The 16,467-nt window shown below is 47.7% G+C and overlaps 5 protein-coding genes across 5 annotated transcripts; 1 reads left to right on the top strand and 4 right to left on the bottom strand.

The window, feature by feature from the left end:
- Positions 1–1,209: 1,209 nt before the first annotated feature.
- Positions 1,210–2,694, bottom strand: N7503_001433 (uncharacterized protein; the record flags this gene model as incomplete). The annotated part of the gene is made up of 1 exon (XM_057060980.1): positions 1,210–2,694. The coding sequence occupies one exon, from the start codon at positions 2,692–2,694 to the stop codon at positions 1,210–1,212; it is 1,485 nt and encodes a 494-aa protein (XP_056924942.1).
- Positions 2,695–4,067: 1,373 nt separating this feature from the next.
- N7503_001434 (uncharacterized protein) lies at positions 4,068–6,010 on the bottom strand (the record flags this gene model as incomplete). The annotated part of the gene is made up of 5 exons (XM_057060981.1): positions 4,068–4,095; positions 4,145–4,239; positions 4,298–5,672; positions 5,733–5,756; positions 5,817–6,010. 5 exons carry the CDS (start codon positions 6,008–6,010, stop codon positions 4,068–4,070), a joined length of 1,716 nt encoding a protein of 571 aa, XP_056924943.1.
- A 2,070-nt stretch (positions 6,011–8,080) lies between these two features.
- N7503_001435 (uncharacterized protein) lies at positions 8,081–8,293 on the bottom strand (the record flags this gene model as incomplete). Its single annotated transcript, XM_057060982.1, has 1 exon — positions 8,081–8,293. The coding sequence occupies one exon, from the start codon at positions 8,291–8,293 to the stop codon at positions 8,081–8,083; it is 213 nt and encodes a 70-aa protein (XP_056924944.1).
- Positions 8,294–8,939: 646 nt separating this feature from the next.
- On the top strand, positions 8,940–10,232 carry N7503_001436 (uncharacterized protein; the record flags this gene model as incomplete). Its single annotated transcript, XM_057060983.1, has 2 exons — positions 8,940–9,480; positions 9,550–10,232. 2 exons carry the CDS (start codon positions 8,940–8,942, stop codon positions 10,230–10,232), a joined length of 1,224 nt encoding a protein of 407 aa, XP_056924945.1.
- A 4,403-nt stretch (positions 10,233–14,635) lies between these two features.
- On the bottom strand, positions 14,636–16,387 carry N7503_001437 (sugar porter family MFS transporter; the record flags this gene model as incomplete). The annotated part of the gene is made up of 4 exons (XM_057060984.1): positions 14,636–14,985; positions 15,047–15,443; positions 15,495–16,058; positions 16,109–16,387. 4 exons carry the CDS (start codon positions 16,385–16,387, stop codon positions 14,636–14,638), a joined length of 1,590 nt encoding a protein of 529 aa, XP_056924946.1.
- Positions 16,388–16,467: the final 80 nt, after the last annotated feature.

The raw sequence follows: 16,467 nt of genomic DNA on the forward strand, positions 1-16,467 counted from the left end.
CAACTGTAGGAAAACGTCGTCTCTTTTTAGAGCTTTTGACTTACCTTGCAGTTACAAGGATCTGTGTTTGATGAATCTGAGTCCTGGAGGATGAGGGGGCAGACAGCCACGACCATGCTGTTCAGTACTCAAATGGAGGTACCTAGGGTAGGATATATCATATATATGGTGGTTGCAGGGGATCAAGTGATTGGGCAATAAAGGAGTGTTCGATCAATATAAAACATCAATATAAAGTTTGACTGCGATCCAGGGCTGCTTCATGTGAAGACTAGTATCACGACGTTGGTCAGGGGAATAGGTGCCCAGGACACCTAGCAATATAATGTCTGAAGATTGGTACACGGGGAAATGAATATATTTTGAGAAAGGGAAAAGCAAAAGGAAAGGACACGAACAACATTTGAAAGAACACCTGTGTCGATTGACAAGGTGACGGCGTGGGGTTTGATGCCTCAGGGTAGTACTTGCCTGACATAATTTTGAGCCTCAAGTACTCGGCATCAAAAAGCCAAACATCAAATTTCTCAAGGCATCATTGTTTCACAAGAAGACTGAGAATTGATTAAGACAAATTCACGCATCAGGCAACACCGGCTGATCTGAGACACTAGGAAATAATAAAACAATGCCTTCTTCCCATTAGACTACTTCCATCATTCACTACTTCTGAGCAGACTATGAATACCCCCAATATCTCTTTCTTCTTCTTTTGTCCCCTTTCCTTTCCACCTTTCTTTCCCTGCATGTCGCCACTCTCGAATTTCTTTTTCCCTTTCTTGATTACCTCCTTCCGCCCCCCTCGAGACCTTCCCTCCGGACGAGACCGGTATCGGCCGGTACCGGTCCGAGATAAAATATGTTGGCTTCTGTTCCGTTGGCTCTTGTGTTCTGTTCGCTCCTGTGTTCCGTTGGCTTGTTCTGTTGGCACAACATGATGACGTTTCGATCACTGTCTTGGGCAACGGCCTTTTGGTCTGTATACCCAGGCACATATCACTCAGTCTGATTCTGTCGTATAACCACACATTTCTATTTCCCTGTTATCACTCCACCCCAATTTACTTATTCGCATGTATACACATCATTCAATACCATGTTCATAGATGTATCTTCGCTTGAATTGTTCCATTGTTATGTCATTATATGTGCTCGAATAGCACGGACTGTATCCTGAAAAACTTATTGATAGACCTTCATGCTGTCTACCTAATAGTTGAGGTTGATCATAATGGTCTTCGGCTCAGTATAATGCTCAAGTGCATTTCGACCACACTCGCGACCAAGACCACTCTGCTTACTACCGCCAAAGGGCGTGTTCATGAAAGTGATGCTGATGCAGTTAATCCCTACCATTCCTGATTCAAATTCAGCGGCCACCCGCATAGCCTTGTTGATATCCTGTGTGAATACACCTGCCATTAGGCCATACTCGGTTGCATTCGCCTTTTGCAAGGCTTCCTCCTCTGTCGTGAAGGAATTCAGGATCGAGACAGGGCCAAAGATCTCTTGTTGGTAGATCTCAGCATCCGGCTTCACGTTAGTGAAGACGGTTGGCTGGACGAAAAAACCTTTGTCTCGGACAAGATTGCCACCCGTCAACAGAGTACCTTGTTGAGAGCCACGCTCAATGAATCCAGTAACGCGATGGAATTGGGCTTCATCAACCAGCGGGCCGACCAGCGTCGAATCATTGTCTGGGTCACCGACGGCCCTGGCACGCTCTTCCAGAGCAGCCTTGTACTTCTCTGTGAATCGATCCAGGATTCCATCTTGCACATACAATCTGGATGCAGCATAGCACAATTGACCAGTGTTTGTGGCGATTGCATTGACACACCATTCCACTGCATTATCCAAATTGCAGTCGTCGAACACAACAGCTGGGGACTTACCTCCCAATTCCAAGGTCACACGCTTGAGATTAGACTCGGCAGCCATTTTCTGGATGAGCTTCCCGGTTGGAATCGACCCTGTGAAGCTGATCTTCCGGACACGCATGTGACGTGCCAAAAGAGCGCCCGTGTTTCCAGCTCCTGAAAGCACCTGAAATACACCGGGCGGAAATCCTGCTTCTCGGATTAACTGACCCAATGCCAAGGCAGCAAATGGGGTTTTCTCCGACGGCTTCAGAATGAAGCAATTACCAGTCGCTAGCGCTGGTGCAGCTTTGAGTCCGACAACTCCAAGCGGACCATTCCAGGGAACAATACCCGCGGTCACGCCCAAGGGTTCGTTTCGTGTAATGCGCATGAATCCGTCTTGCTGTGGGTATGACTCCCCTGCAAACTTGTCGATCCAGGCAGCGTAGTACCGAAATGTCTCGGCACACATCCCTGCTTCAAACTTGCCCATTGTCTCAAATGGAGCCCCGAGAGTTATTCGGGTGAGCTCTGCCAAGCCCCGGATATGTTTCTCGATCAGTGAGGCGAAGGTCAAGAGGATTTCGCGTCGTTGTAGTGCGGAGACTGCCTTCCAGGCGGGAAATGCAGCTTCGGCTGCTGCGACGGCTGTGTCAACATCCTCTGAGTCGGCAATGGATACCTTGTCTGACACTAGGGAACCATCCTTCGGGTTGTGGACAGATAGGGTATCTGAACTCTTGCTGTCGACGAACTCATTATTGATGAAGAGTTGGGTGGGTAGATTAGAGGTAGAAAAAACTAGTTCTGGCTGCTCCTTAATTGAATTCATGATGGTATACCGTAGACACTTCCAAAAAGCAGTGATATTTTCAATGCCGCACAACATCTGTTTGGAGACAACAGGGAAGGCTTTATACACATAAGAATAGTCCTGCACAGCATCCACTGATTTATCACCATGGACCAGTCACAATGAAAGTGGGGACAAGTGGCGAGAAAAGTGTGAGAAAGCACAGTCCCGTCCATCGGATCAACGGATCAGGGTATCCGATCCAGCCAGACCTAATAGATCAATGCTGATAAACCTCAGTATCCCACATTGTGGATTCGTAATCTCTTGTAGTGCGAGTTTGTGTACACAAATACAAAGCGAAGCGGGGAGGGGCGTCTGTCAGAATCGGGGTTTGGCGAATCAACGACAACCGGTATGCATAATGTATGTGATGGCGCAGCCACAACTCTAAAGCGGAGAGAGGATTCGACATGATTCAAACTAGACAATGCATAATACAGCCGGATCAGCGTCTGACTTGCAGACCTAGGGCCGGAGCTCCATATCGCGGGTGCGGGGTATATTGTCTCCCGTCGGAGGAAGTGGGGACAGTAGTCCTGCAAATGCAGCGCGGATTTCTGTTTTGTTCATCTTGTAAAACCTAAAGGAATGGAAGCTCGTGTTTTGGTGTTCATCGACCCACTTATGTGATCAGCGGACGGCAGTCGGACTTGACGGTGCTGCTATTGACCGACGAAAGGCCTGGGGTGCAGACCGAGAGCCTTGCATTAGATGTGGCGGAGTCGAAGCCCAAGCCACCCGGACAGCGAATATGCATGCCTGTATTAGGCCTCCAGCCAAGAATAAGGGAGCATGTGCGTGGTTAAACATGTGAGAGCCGATGTGCTCAGCGTTCCGAGGAATGGCTTGGGCGATCAAAACAATGATCAGCGAAAATGCGCAGGCGGGTTTGATAGGTGTGCGTGGAGGAATTATGTGCCTTGTTGAGGTCTAATAACACAATCCAAGTTACTGCAAATTCAGAAGATATACCAAATGGAAGCCACACTGTGCGGAGAATGACTGAAGTCGCACGACAGATATACTCTCTAACTACAGGTTGTCACAATAACTTGCTTAAAGTCTTTTCCAAATTGATTCCTCACAGCCTTGGCTTCTACATCTATATTAATTAAAGGGGCATAAAAAAGATTTTCTCTACATGAACTATAGTTCGAGTATGCATATGCTTCCCGAGATTAGGTATATTTGATGAATTTGGGACTACAGATGGAAATGCAAAATATAAAGACTGTTGATCTACGGCCAGCCACCAATACGGCCAGCCACCAAAGGTAGCTCGTAGGAGGGTGAAAGACTTGAAAAGAGGCAGAGAGTTGGTTCGGTATCAATGGCAGAATGTGATTCTGTCACTCCTCAACCAAATTGTTACGGTCGCTGGTGCATGGTTAGTCGTAGACATGGCCACAAGGACAAAGGTACTCACGGGAGCTTGTGATTTGGCATGAACCAGACCAGGACAAGCGCTGGCACGGAGGCTGCCAGTGCAGTGTATGTCATATATCTCAACACATCGGAGAACTATGACCACACTCGTTAGCCGTCTTCTTATGAAGGATTTCAGATGTTGCAGACTTACAGCCAGATTGACGGCAATGCGCTCTGGTGAGCCCCAAGTTGGGGCGACTCCAGTAATGGAGTTAGACAGAGTCTGTATCAGCGCAGCGGTTGCCTTATTGCCAAGCCGGTTCTTCAAGGCCTCTCCAATAGTATTGGTGTATATACCGCCAGCAATGCAAGCACCCACGCTCGAGCCCAAGAATGAAAAGCAGACCACCAATGCTGTTATCTGTGGCATTTGACCGTGAGGTACGGATATCTGTGCCGGCACTAACAAGTTAGTCTGCATGATACCCGATCCAATGCCCTGTATTATTTGCACAAAAAAGAGCTCGAACGTGGAGTTCGATGCTCCCCTAAGTCGGATCATGACGCCGTAACCAATTAGACGGACCACTGCACCAACCACAATCAACCACTTGTATCGCCGTGTCCACAGCATCAATGCACCCGCAATAATACCTGAAAGGCACTGCATGACGCCATTGGTCGAGTTGTAGAATGTCGCGTTGCGGGCCGAGAAGTTGCGGGCCACTGTGGCCCATGTGTATAAATACGTGTGAGTGCATGCGAAGCCAATCGAGTCCGTTGCGATAAGGAACAAGCAAAGGCTGATGGTCGGGTTTTTGAAGTATGAGGGCGGCATGAACGGGTAGCGGGATACCAGACTCTCGTAGAATGGAAAGACAATAAGCATGACAGCCCCCACAGCGATCAGCGCATCAAGATATGGCGTCTTCCATTGACTGGTCGTTGTTGCGGCCAGTGTCAGTGGCACCAAGATCAATGCAAAGCCACCACTAAAGAGGATGACGCCGCCCAAGTCAATCTGCGAGCAGAAATCATAAACTGTCATTCTCTGACGGAGGACCAGACCCATTTTCTTGGCACGAATCTGGTAGTATAGGAGTGTTGAGATGATGAAGCTGGCGCCGAATGGCATGAGGATGGCAAACATGCCGATTCCCCACCGCCAGCCGATCCCGTCCACGACACTGTCAACAATGAAGCCAGACACCCAAGGCGTGACAAGGAAGGGGGTAAAAGAAATGCCAATAGCAAAACCACGCCAGCGCGCGTTGCTTATATCCGAAATGACGATGTCGTTCATGATGTTAGTTCCTGACTGCCCCATAACGTATAGAACGTATCCCGCAGCATATGTGTTGAGTGTCTTGGCCGATGCCATCAGGATGTAAGATAGCACATATAGACTGATTGTCATCATATAAGTTTCACCACGGCCCATGACGTTGGATACTTTTGCTATTGGTGGTTTTATCACAGCAAAAAGGACAGCGCCAGCCGTGCTTAGTGTTGCTAGCTTTGAAAGTGCATCGAATGATGATGTGGAGTAGTTGTTGTAGACATATACAGTGGAGTTATCCAGCTCGCTAGCGAATGAAATCAGTAACATATTGGCATGCTGATAATTACTTAAAATGATCGCCTACTAAATCACCATAATCATCGCCAATCTGAAGATAGAGTTAGTGAAATTTCATGAAAGGTCCACGGTTCATCAAAACAAAGCATACCCGACTATGACAAGCCATCTTCCTTTCTTTCCCCATACAGCAGTGGCCGCCTCGATACCGGAGACACCAGCTTCCGCCTCGACTACCTGTCCCACGGCACCCTTTTCAATCTCGGTGCCAGGAAATTGGGTCTCGCTTGGCTCAAATGGTGCTGGCCGAAGATGCCTTTTGATGGCATTGATGGTTATCTCCATCACGATGTCTGATTCATACGCGAATGTGTCGGTGTGAGATAGTTACAAACTGAATCTTGTTGGCTAATGGAAGAACTGGATGTGTGGACTGAAATTTTCATGCGTCCGCTACCCCTCACCCAACCACGCGATATTTATCATTTCATCAGAAACAGCATGCTTGTTGCCGACACAGAAGTTCCTTATCATGGATTTTGAAATCAAAATGTAGGGCGTCCGTTGCCCCCGCCGCGACCTATCAAATGGTGTCCATCATTTTGTCTGGATCGTGAATTGGCAATGTAGTAATCTCGTCTTGTCATGGGGTGAGCGACTTCTCCGGGGCTGGGAGGGGGTGGCTGGCTCCAGGATGCTATCTTGACCCTTGATCCGATTGCAGCCTTTCCGATTCGATGAATTTCATTCTCTAGTCCCGATACAGAAAGCCGGAATATCATTGCTTTGCATGCTATCTCGGCATCCAATCATGATCGCGTGGTAGATACGTAAACTCAAATTCGAAGTCCAATGGGAACCTTAGTTTGTCAGCGATGGCACGTGATGTGGCCCAAATATTAAGTGCTACCTACCATTAAATGACCTGTCTCAAAACACTGATAACCTAATTAAGGCGTCCCTTCACGACCACACGACAACGACCACCCAACGACAACAAAACAAACCACCAGCCATAGAAAGCCCGACCCATGCCACACTTGAACAGTGGTATATTGTTTACAAGCAGAGATCCACATATTTACCAAATCCGATGAGAAGGAAGTTGACGACATGGAGTTGAAGTAGCTTCCACCTACCATATACTTGCTACGTGAGGCTATGCCATATGTAACCTGGGCACAGACTCGAAGGATGCCCCTGATGACTCGGCATATTGAAATCCATACTTTATAAGAATTACCCACCTTTGGATAAAGTCTCGCAGGGAGCTCAAACTATCATCAAAGACTTGATCCACGTTTAGAACATCCGACGTAGCATAAAGAATACGAGGGAATGGTGCTCGCATTAGCCTGGTATTGTCTCCTAGAGCTACAAACGTACACAAATACGTGACTGTCCTGGAATCCGGGGTTCATCAAAACCGCCTTATTGGACATGGCGTACACCAGCCTGGTGCTCATGTCTAGGATAGCGCACCTCCTTGATTAATCTGGCGCTGTTGTATCGATGGCTCTGACTCGTTCAGTTGGCAACAGGAGTCTCTAAGTCTGACCAGTTTTAGGATACTGTTTTCCCCCCATCATTAACATAATCCGATATGTCGCCTATTCATTAGCGCTCAATCATGAAGTTATTTCTCTAAAATAAGTCGATGACGACCGCTTGCATTATGTGGCGGCCCTGTACCCACCTTGACCTCTACGTAGTCAATTTGACCTGCGTTTTGGATGAAGAAGTTCAACTGCCTTCTGAGCATAGTGTACGCAGTGGTGTGGGTAATGAGCAAGTAGGTAGCGGGGTAATTACTCGCCAGATATCTAGTACTGCACTATTTTGAATGCGGTTAGTGAGGTTGTTCAAGTCACTTCATGGTGTTCGGTTATTGATGCGCATGAAAGTTTTGGAGCAGCGAATTGGAAGAGGGACAAAACGCGTTAAAAAGACAAATAGAATGAAAAATATCAAAAGAAAGACTTCTTCATGAAGATAAAAGTCGAGGGAGAAAAAGACCCCGACAAGAAGAAACCAACGCGCATGCGCGAAGCAAGATTCAGCCTAGTAAATAGTAGGCAAGTAAGCCTACGATCTTAGTCCATCCAGAAGAAAGTTTCCTTCAGTCAGGCGATACTTACCAGCTCTTGAGGAGCGCCATTTGCCCCATGTCCATTTGTGCATTCCAGTCATGCCGTCCCTTGTGAAACTCTCGCCTACGACATTTAGATTGCTCCAATCTCCATTTTGCCGCGCGAAGTAGATGTGACCTTTAAGCCAACCTCCCTGAAGAGACACACTTACGTGTTCGCCATCCGGACGGGTTCGCCGGGTCCGAGTACTCGTTGTGAACGAGTGAACGGAACCTCTAAGGGTGTATTTAGTGTACTGGGGGAAATATCCAAAACCAAAAAAGACTCACCGAATCAAGACTTCCTTTTCGTCATGCCTGTTGGCAGAGTACCAGGCAAGGTTCTCTGCGACTGCCTTCAAAGTATTCACGTCAAGCCTAAGACGGATTGCATCATTCTGCAAGTTCTCGCGGGCTTTGGGGGACCATTTGATGAACAAGCCATCACAGTCCTTCTCCCATTCGTCAGGTCCAAGGTACGGGATAGTCCAATCCTCCATGGCTGCGGTTCTGGGCTAATAAAAGGCAGGTTAGACATGTAATAAGGTCCGATGAGCATCAAGTATAATCAACGCCCACGACCACAGGGCACAGGGGAAAATACCTACTGAGCTATTCGTGACGATTAACTGAATATCGGGTGGCTGCACAAGGTGAAGATTTCTGAGAGAATTGAAGGTTAGACTTGAAGATGTTTCAAAGAGTCTTAGAGGCGAGAAGCAGCCTGTCTGTGGAATACTTACCGCGAACATGGTCGTAGGTATCAGATATGGATCTGGCAAGAGGTTGAGGAAGGTGAGAAGTAAAAAGGTTGAGGCTAGAGGAGAAAAAACTCAATGATTTAAGAAGAGTGTGAAGCAAGTGAATATAAAAAAACATTCACTTTAGTGGTTAGGAAGTGAATATCCAAATCCATTCACTTTGGTAGTTTCCTCGATAGGAAGTACCCTCCCCGGGGTCTAGTGGAGATCTTCACTTTGTCCATGAATATCAAAGCCATTCCCGACAGACTTTTCCTCTTACCATCATCTTACCTGACACACCCCTACCTAACGTCCCTTTGCCATCCCGTGGTTATTAAACTTGGTATCACAAATCGGATTTTCACTTTCGCCCTCGTTTCGGATGAATACACTATCTCCCGAAATGGATGACATTACCACAGTCCCCGGCGAGCCGGAGCTCGGGGAGTTTGCCAACGGCTGGCTTGAGGAGGCAGAAATTGAGGATATGGCCGAGCCCTGGGAGAAGTATCAACCAAATGACAACTCCCGTGTCCTCTACCCCATTTGTCTGGGTGAGGTCCTCAATGGGAGATATGTTGTTGAGCACAAACTCGGCTTTGGGGGTGGGTCTACCGTTTGGATGGCCCATGATATCCATGAATTCAAGGATGTGGCTCTCAAGGTTCTATCTTTGGGGGGCTGGGGGGAGAACGAACTTCGCATGCAACACGAAATCCTTCAAAATGTGAAAGATACGACTCACATTGCGACATTTTTGACGACCTTCCTCCTGCCCACGGATGTGAGATCTATCCAGCACAGGGTTCTGGTCTTCCCCCTTCTGGGCCCATATTGTGACTTCGGAAAGCATCGGGACATTCCTATGGCCAGTCGAATGTCCGCTGCTCGGCAATTACTGGAGGCTCTGGAGAATTTACATGAAGCCGGAATCATTCACCGCGGTAAGCATCATCTAATATTCACAACCAGTCCCAACTTCGCTTTTTAGTCGTTACTAAAGCTCCTTCTAGATGTGAACGACAGGAATTGCATGTGGGGAATGGCTCCTCTTAATCATCTCGATAGGAGTGCCAAATACGAGGCACTCGGTCGCCCTTTAAAACAAAGAATACCCGGCCCCGACTTATGGAAGAAAGGAGAGCTTGTCACTCCTGTGAAGATTCCCGAAGCCTTCCGCACAGAGGACTTTTATCTCAGTGACTTTGGCATAGCAAAGAAGGTTGGCGACCCAACAACTCAGCTTGGCTATCCCCCGGAAGACTTTTGCTCCCCAGAACGCATCCATGGGAAAGACCCAAGTTTTGCTTGCGACATGTGGAGTTACATGGTTGTCTTCTCCGTACTCTACCTCGGTATCCCCCCTTTCTACAATGCATTCGAGGATGGAGTAATGGGTGATATTGTCCGACAGTTGGGCCCCTTGCCTGAGGAGTGGAGGGGACTTTTCCTTGACTTTGAAGATGGAGAAGGTTTTCCTGAATCCTGGTATGATCAATCTCAAAAACCAGATACGGACTGGAATATTCCTGCCAAAATTGCACTCCTTCGCCCCGATGCCGATCAAATTGAGCAAGGCCATGTGCATTCTGTCATGTCCAGGGTCTTCTCCTACCGACCAGAGGAGCGCCCGACCGCAGCAGACCTCCTCAAGGACCCTTCCTTCCGGGCCATCATGGACAATTATGGCTGTTGATGATCTTTGATTATTCTGTCATTTTTAACGGGGTTTTTCCATTTTCATTGCATCTTTACGCTTTATTCAGAGAGCAGATTCATGAACACTGCTTTTGAGTATATTGATATTCTTATTTCCTCTTAGTTTGTCAGTTCTAATCATCAATCCAAAATACTCTTGCAGTCAGCTAGAGAAATTCAAGCTTTTGGTGCATCATTGTAGAGGAAGCTTCATGTTAATAGGTCCTCTAGAGCCAGGTCATCCCATTTGTGTGCAGTTTTACTTCTGAATCTACTTCTGCATCCACGTTAAACCATTTGAAATCTGCGAAGGCAAAAGCTTAAATCAGCGTATTGATCTGTAATACCTGTTAAAGAGACTGGCCCTTGATGCCATCTACTCTTATATCGTGGTCTAGCATCTCAAATCAAGGTTTGGGGATGTAGTCATTTACATTCGAATAGCAGGATTCAAAATCTTTAAGCCTGTCGTATCGAACTCTCCACCGTATTATAACTCCCACTAGCCAACATTCGGGGCCAAAGTCAAAGTTTCATGATGATAACCTCCCGAGTATCTTGAAATTCGTCAATCGATCTCACAGAAATGAAATTCACACAACGACTCTTCCGACAGACACATCCATTGGAGACGGAAAGTTCGAAAACAACCTCCCTGAAAGGTAGACACGCAAGAAAGATTTTTGCGAGTGATAGACCAGAGCTCAGAGCCTCACACGGGTGCTCTGGGTTCAGCTTGTCGACGCGTTCCAGTGCCAATAGTCATTGTGTCTTTCAAAGTCCCTCACTTTCAGCATAGGTGATGAAATGCTCGCAACTTCTCTGTGTACTGCCTGGCGGCAAAAGCGATTTCGAAGACCAGGCTTATTGCTCGGTATCGATATGCGGTAAAACCTCTTGTTGGTATTCGGGCTAAGCGGGATGACCAGTCTTTGGCTTGGGTGTCGGAAAAAGAAGTAAGCTTCCGCAGGCGCCATATAACACGAACTCCATTGCATCTCTGATGTCGACCTCGAGATCTGTGTCCAGGCCTACTATCAAATGGTGTTGTCGGTCAGCTGTGTGCGTGCTTGTCGGTAGGTATGTAGGAGATATCTTACCCACAGCCAGCCATCTTATCGCCCTTGCTTTCAATCCCCAAAGCGCTTTGAGTATTCGGCACGAGCCATGTCAACATCGAATACCAGTATTGGATGCTGCTTTCGCCCTTGCTGAGCCATACTAGATTCCGACCAGGGGCTCCAGTGTTGATCTCAGGCTTTTCAGTGTTTTGTCCGCGTATTGGGCTTTTTGCAACTCCCTTAGCAAACCTCCCTAGCCGCAAATCCGTTGATCCCCTTGGTTCAGCTTTGGCCCTTCGCAAGAAGTGTGTCACTGGGAGTGGCGAGCTGACAGGGGGATCGTCGAGTTCGTCGTTTTCGTTCTGTGGAAATTGGATCGCTAGATTGTGGGTGTTCGATGCGTATAAGAGTTGTGTCACAAGGCTTCCGTTGTCCGGGGATCTTTCGACAGCCAGGAAGCGTATTCCCAAATTTTCGGAGGGAAGCGTGCTCACTGACTTGCAGATTTTGGTGACTCATCGGCCCGGAATTGAATATGGCATCGTGGACACGTACAGGTACGGTGTATGGATTTTCTGTGTTCACGGTCCAGTTATGATAGAAGACGTGACGCGAGAAAATCTTTAGTGAAGGCACTGCAGGCAGTCTTCTTTTCAAAAGGAGAGTAGCGAAGGCTAAAAAACACTGGGAACACCGAGCGACATGTATCTTCGAACGAGATTCTGATCTCCAACCATCACATTCGTCAGTGTGACTCCAAGGTTCCAACCTTTGACAATCTCTATCACGAACTGTCAAGAATGTCCCCGAAAAATGGTTGCTCGAAACAACAAGATCAACGCAGTCAGTATCGTGACTTTGCACCAGGGAAGTGGAGACGTTCGATCTCGGTGGAGAAGAGTGGAGACTTAACCCCAGCCCAATCACGACTTGAACCCTATCGCTCACCAAGAAATATAGGTTTTTGATTGCCGCCCTTTCGCCCTTTAACACCGATGATCCCAACGGTTGTAACGCCCGATTCCACCCATTTCAAAGCGGCACATGGGGCACTGAGAAATCGATTTGAACCTCGATTCTGCACCAGGTTTTGGGGAAGAGAGGGGCGATGTACATTCACACGAAGGCAGGTCTGATATCTGACGGAAGATGCGAACGAGCCAAACCTGGCCATGGCAGAGCTTAGCGAAATTTGTTGCAGGTGGATCGCGTGGGTGGGCATATAGGGGGAGCTTGACAACGGGAGCTGGTGGGAAGTTATGAATTTTGTTGGGCATCAACCCACAACGTCTTACTTTTTGTGTCCATGCAATCTAACTGTAGGCAGCACGCAGCTCGCTTACTACCAGTTATGGCCGCTCATGACTATATGGCGGTACTCCTATTTCTAGCAACGCGCTCTGACACAACTTAGCAGAAATTGCCTGATCCAGCAAGCTGCTTCACATAAACCAGTAGAAACGGCAAAGTTCAGTAGAACAAGTAGAAACAGCAACCTCATCCAAATCCTGCGCCCCAGAACGACTATAAAAATGGGTTATATCAATTTTAGCTACGCCTAAGATGCATTTTGAAATACTTACTATGATAGATATGACTGGACGAGCTCTGCTCAACTCTCGCGCGTCTGATCACGAGTTTGGTTTTAGCTTTCTTGGAAACATCCACGGCATAGGAAATCTCCGACGGGAAGCGGTTCATTAGTCAGTGACTCCCCATATAATGGCAGTCCTTAGCTCCCTTGTCCTTCTACACTTGCCATGTCTATATATTCTCCAATTTTTAATATTTATCACACCCTATATATTCATCTGCTCTTCTAAACAGCTTGAATAGCTTACCAGTCTCTATATACCTACCTCCTTGGTGATCACTACTCATACCTCAACCAAAGGCCATGGATCATGATTCATAAACCACAACATTATGGCATGATCACGAATCTGGCACTAGAAGCTGCTGTGCTTCAAGCATAGAGCCAGGTCAAGACCATGTATGTGTTACATTGTTACGAAACTCTCCCGAGCGTTAATACTGACATTTGTCGTTTCATGCGTAATAGCACAACCCCGAGAACTATTCTTGGGCGGCCGACCAGATCACAGCCACACAATCGTGTGTCCCAGAGGCGCGAAAATACACATGCTCATGGATGTGGAAGAGGCTGGTGCTGGTAACTTGGAGGTCACAGGACGTAGTGTCCTGCAGCCTAGCGCCGAGGAATTGAATAAAGCGTTGTCTTATAGAAACACTCCGCCAACGAGGCGGCGCCGATAGGACTCATCAGAACCTGCCTCAACTTTTGTTTTGTTGTTGGCGTATGAGACTGGTAAGCCGCTGAAAGCTACACCTCCTCCCCGGACATGAAAATCCGCGGTACTCTAACTATATCTTCAGAGACTTCATACATGGCAGGACAAACGGCGCGAAAAACATCACGGTCATTGTGTGTCATACCGAGTAAGTGACTCAAAATTTGCCAGGAGCACCTGTCGGAATGGACCTGGGCACCGAACACCCTGGGTGTGAGGAACGGGAGGGAGCCATCGGTAGAATCGGAAACAGCTGGGAGGACCCGGCTTGAAGATATCTATGGAGAACCCGGCCAATAATGGGGTTGATGTGAAGGTATTGATGACCAAGACTGAGTTTCTGGCGCTGGAATGCTGCAAAGGGAAGAATTGGACGAGCGTGTCTATCAGGTACGTCCTTTTTTAGATTGGAATTTGGCCTCCAGTACACTAATTATGTCCTCAGAGGCTCGGTCCACGCCACAACAGCATAAAGAAAAGGTCAGGGAGTGACACAGACGCCATAAAAGTTAGCGTGGCGCTCCGTCCAAATGATCTTCAAGGATATATTCACGTTGAGGTGCGAGCCAGGGATGTGCGCACTTTGAAAGTAGTCGGCGATGGTTTCACGGCGATGATTGCGTGGCCGTGGGGGGAACATCGCCACATCCAAGAGCTGGTAAGTCAACAGCCGGACAGGATATGATATGGCCAAGTGAGCCGAGTATGTACAATGACATCAAAAACCTACCTAAGGATATATTGTGAATCACATGAGGGTCTTGATACTTACTTGGCCTATCTATGACCTCGTGTTTCAATGTATCGTCTTGCCGACCTTTCAAGGTCTTGGTGCTCCAACGTCTACAGCGCTGAAGAAACATGGAGCTTCACTCAGCTTGGAATAAACCGCAGAAGTGCCTTCGGTACACGATTATGACATCCATGAAAATTTTATTTGTGAATTGTTATAGATGTCCTCAATTTCAATTAGATACAATCCCACAGAATGAACGAAGATACATTCCCAAGTCTGGTAAATTGTACCTTTAATTGGATATGTCTTCAATCATAGACACCGGAGCCTCTTTCACGTCCACCGGGTGCTCATGCCTCGGACTGCTGGGCCGACGAAACCGCCCAGCAACAATAGCGGGCCCTTCAAAAACATCCGCTATCTCTTCCAAAGTGTAGCCCTTCGTCTCTGCATAGAACAGATAAACGACGATCGTAATGAAGAACAGAAGGACAATGTAAACGATATAGTACTTCCAAGCAATCGCTTCCAAGGCGATTGGGTTGACGAATGAGTTGAACATGAGAGCTAGACCATTGCAAAGATTACATACGGCCATTCCCTTTTGCCGAGCATGAAAGGGAAGAATCTCAGCGGGGTAGGCTATTAAATACTGGATTAGCTCGACTTGAAGATGAAGATAGTATGTCAAGGTATGACTTACCAAACGTGAGGGGCGTAACAGCAATATCGTAGCAGAAATAGTACAGGAAAATAAATACAATTACCACCATAGCAACTGTGTGGTTCTCAGTCTCCGCAAACACTGCTGAGCATGCCGTGAAAATGCTATAGGTCACCAGCATGCCAATCGCGGAGAAGATCCAGAGACGTCGACGACCTACGCGGTCTACCAGAAGGGCTCCACAGATGGCGACGATGTAGTTGAAGATTTGGAGGATTCCGTTGATCAGAGTCTTTGTGAAAGAGTCCTTGATGCCAACCGAATCGAGAACGAGGGACAAATAGTAGGTGATGATACCATTGCCAGCCCACTGGGAGATGAATGCTGTGAACGCGGTAATAGCCAATCGCTTTCGATCCGCAGTAGTTTGCCAGAGCTTGAATCATTAGCTAAATATGCCTGGAAATTAATGTGATAGGGTTCTTACCGACGACCATCCCATTCCAGCCGCGGCCTGCTCAGCCTCAATGCGCGATGATATCTCTTGGTATTCATGATCGACGATGGGGTTGCTTTCATCACCCCCGGCATAATACTTGAGCAAAAATGCACGGGCCTCCTCGTGTCTACCCTTGCCAATTAACCAACGAGGAGACTCGGGCACAAACCACAGGCCCATAAACTGGACAACTGGGAAAAACGCCTGCAGGGCAGATGGAATGCGCCAGCTCCAGGTCGAATTCGTCATGTTGAAAGTACCAAATGTGCACCAGCTAGATGCAATGGCTCCAAGGAAGAAGCAGGTTTGGAATAAGCTGGTTGCTTTCCCTCGGTGGGTAGGGTATGCGATTTCGGTAATCAGGACGGGGGCTGGGACGCAGGATAGCTCGATTCCTGCGCCGACGAAGAACCTCGCTACAATGAATGTTGCGATGTTATGGGAAGCTGCTTGCATCGCAGCTGCCGCGACGAGAACGACAATACCACACATCATTGTGTAACGCCGACCAATGGCGTCGGACATCCAACCAGCTGGAATAGACAAGACAATCTGGAATTGTGAGAATGTTGACACGCAGCGTCACGGGACGTTAAACTTACGACTCCAAGGGGCATAACAGCATTCATCAAACCAAGCCATGTGGCATCTGGGGACCCGAAATAGGTGAACCAGGTGTCAAGACTTTGCAGTCCGTTCATCATTGATCCGTCGAACCCCATCGTGGTAGACGAGATCAAAACAATTCCAACACAGATGTTCAGCTGCAACAGATGGGGTGTTCGGAACCATGACTTGGTGGTTGTAGGAATGGCATATTCTAGGTTCGTTTCCGTCAAATGGGCCTTGGTATCCATCGGGGAATCATCAGAGGAAGTCATGGTGGCAGAAGATGATAGAAGGCAGTCGGGCGCAATCAACCTTCCCCTGGATGATCATTGAGCACCGTGAGATATCGACA

The sequence above is a fragment of the Penicillium pulvis genome (genome assembly GCF_028828015.1).
Source record: "Penicillium pulvis strain IBT 33274 chromosome Unknown contig_12_segment0_segment0, whole genome shotgun sequence".
NCBI classification, from domain to species: Eukaryota; Fungi; Ascomycota; class Eurotiomycetes; order Eurotiales; family Aspergillaceae; genus Penicillium; species Penicillium pulvis.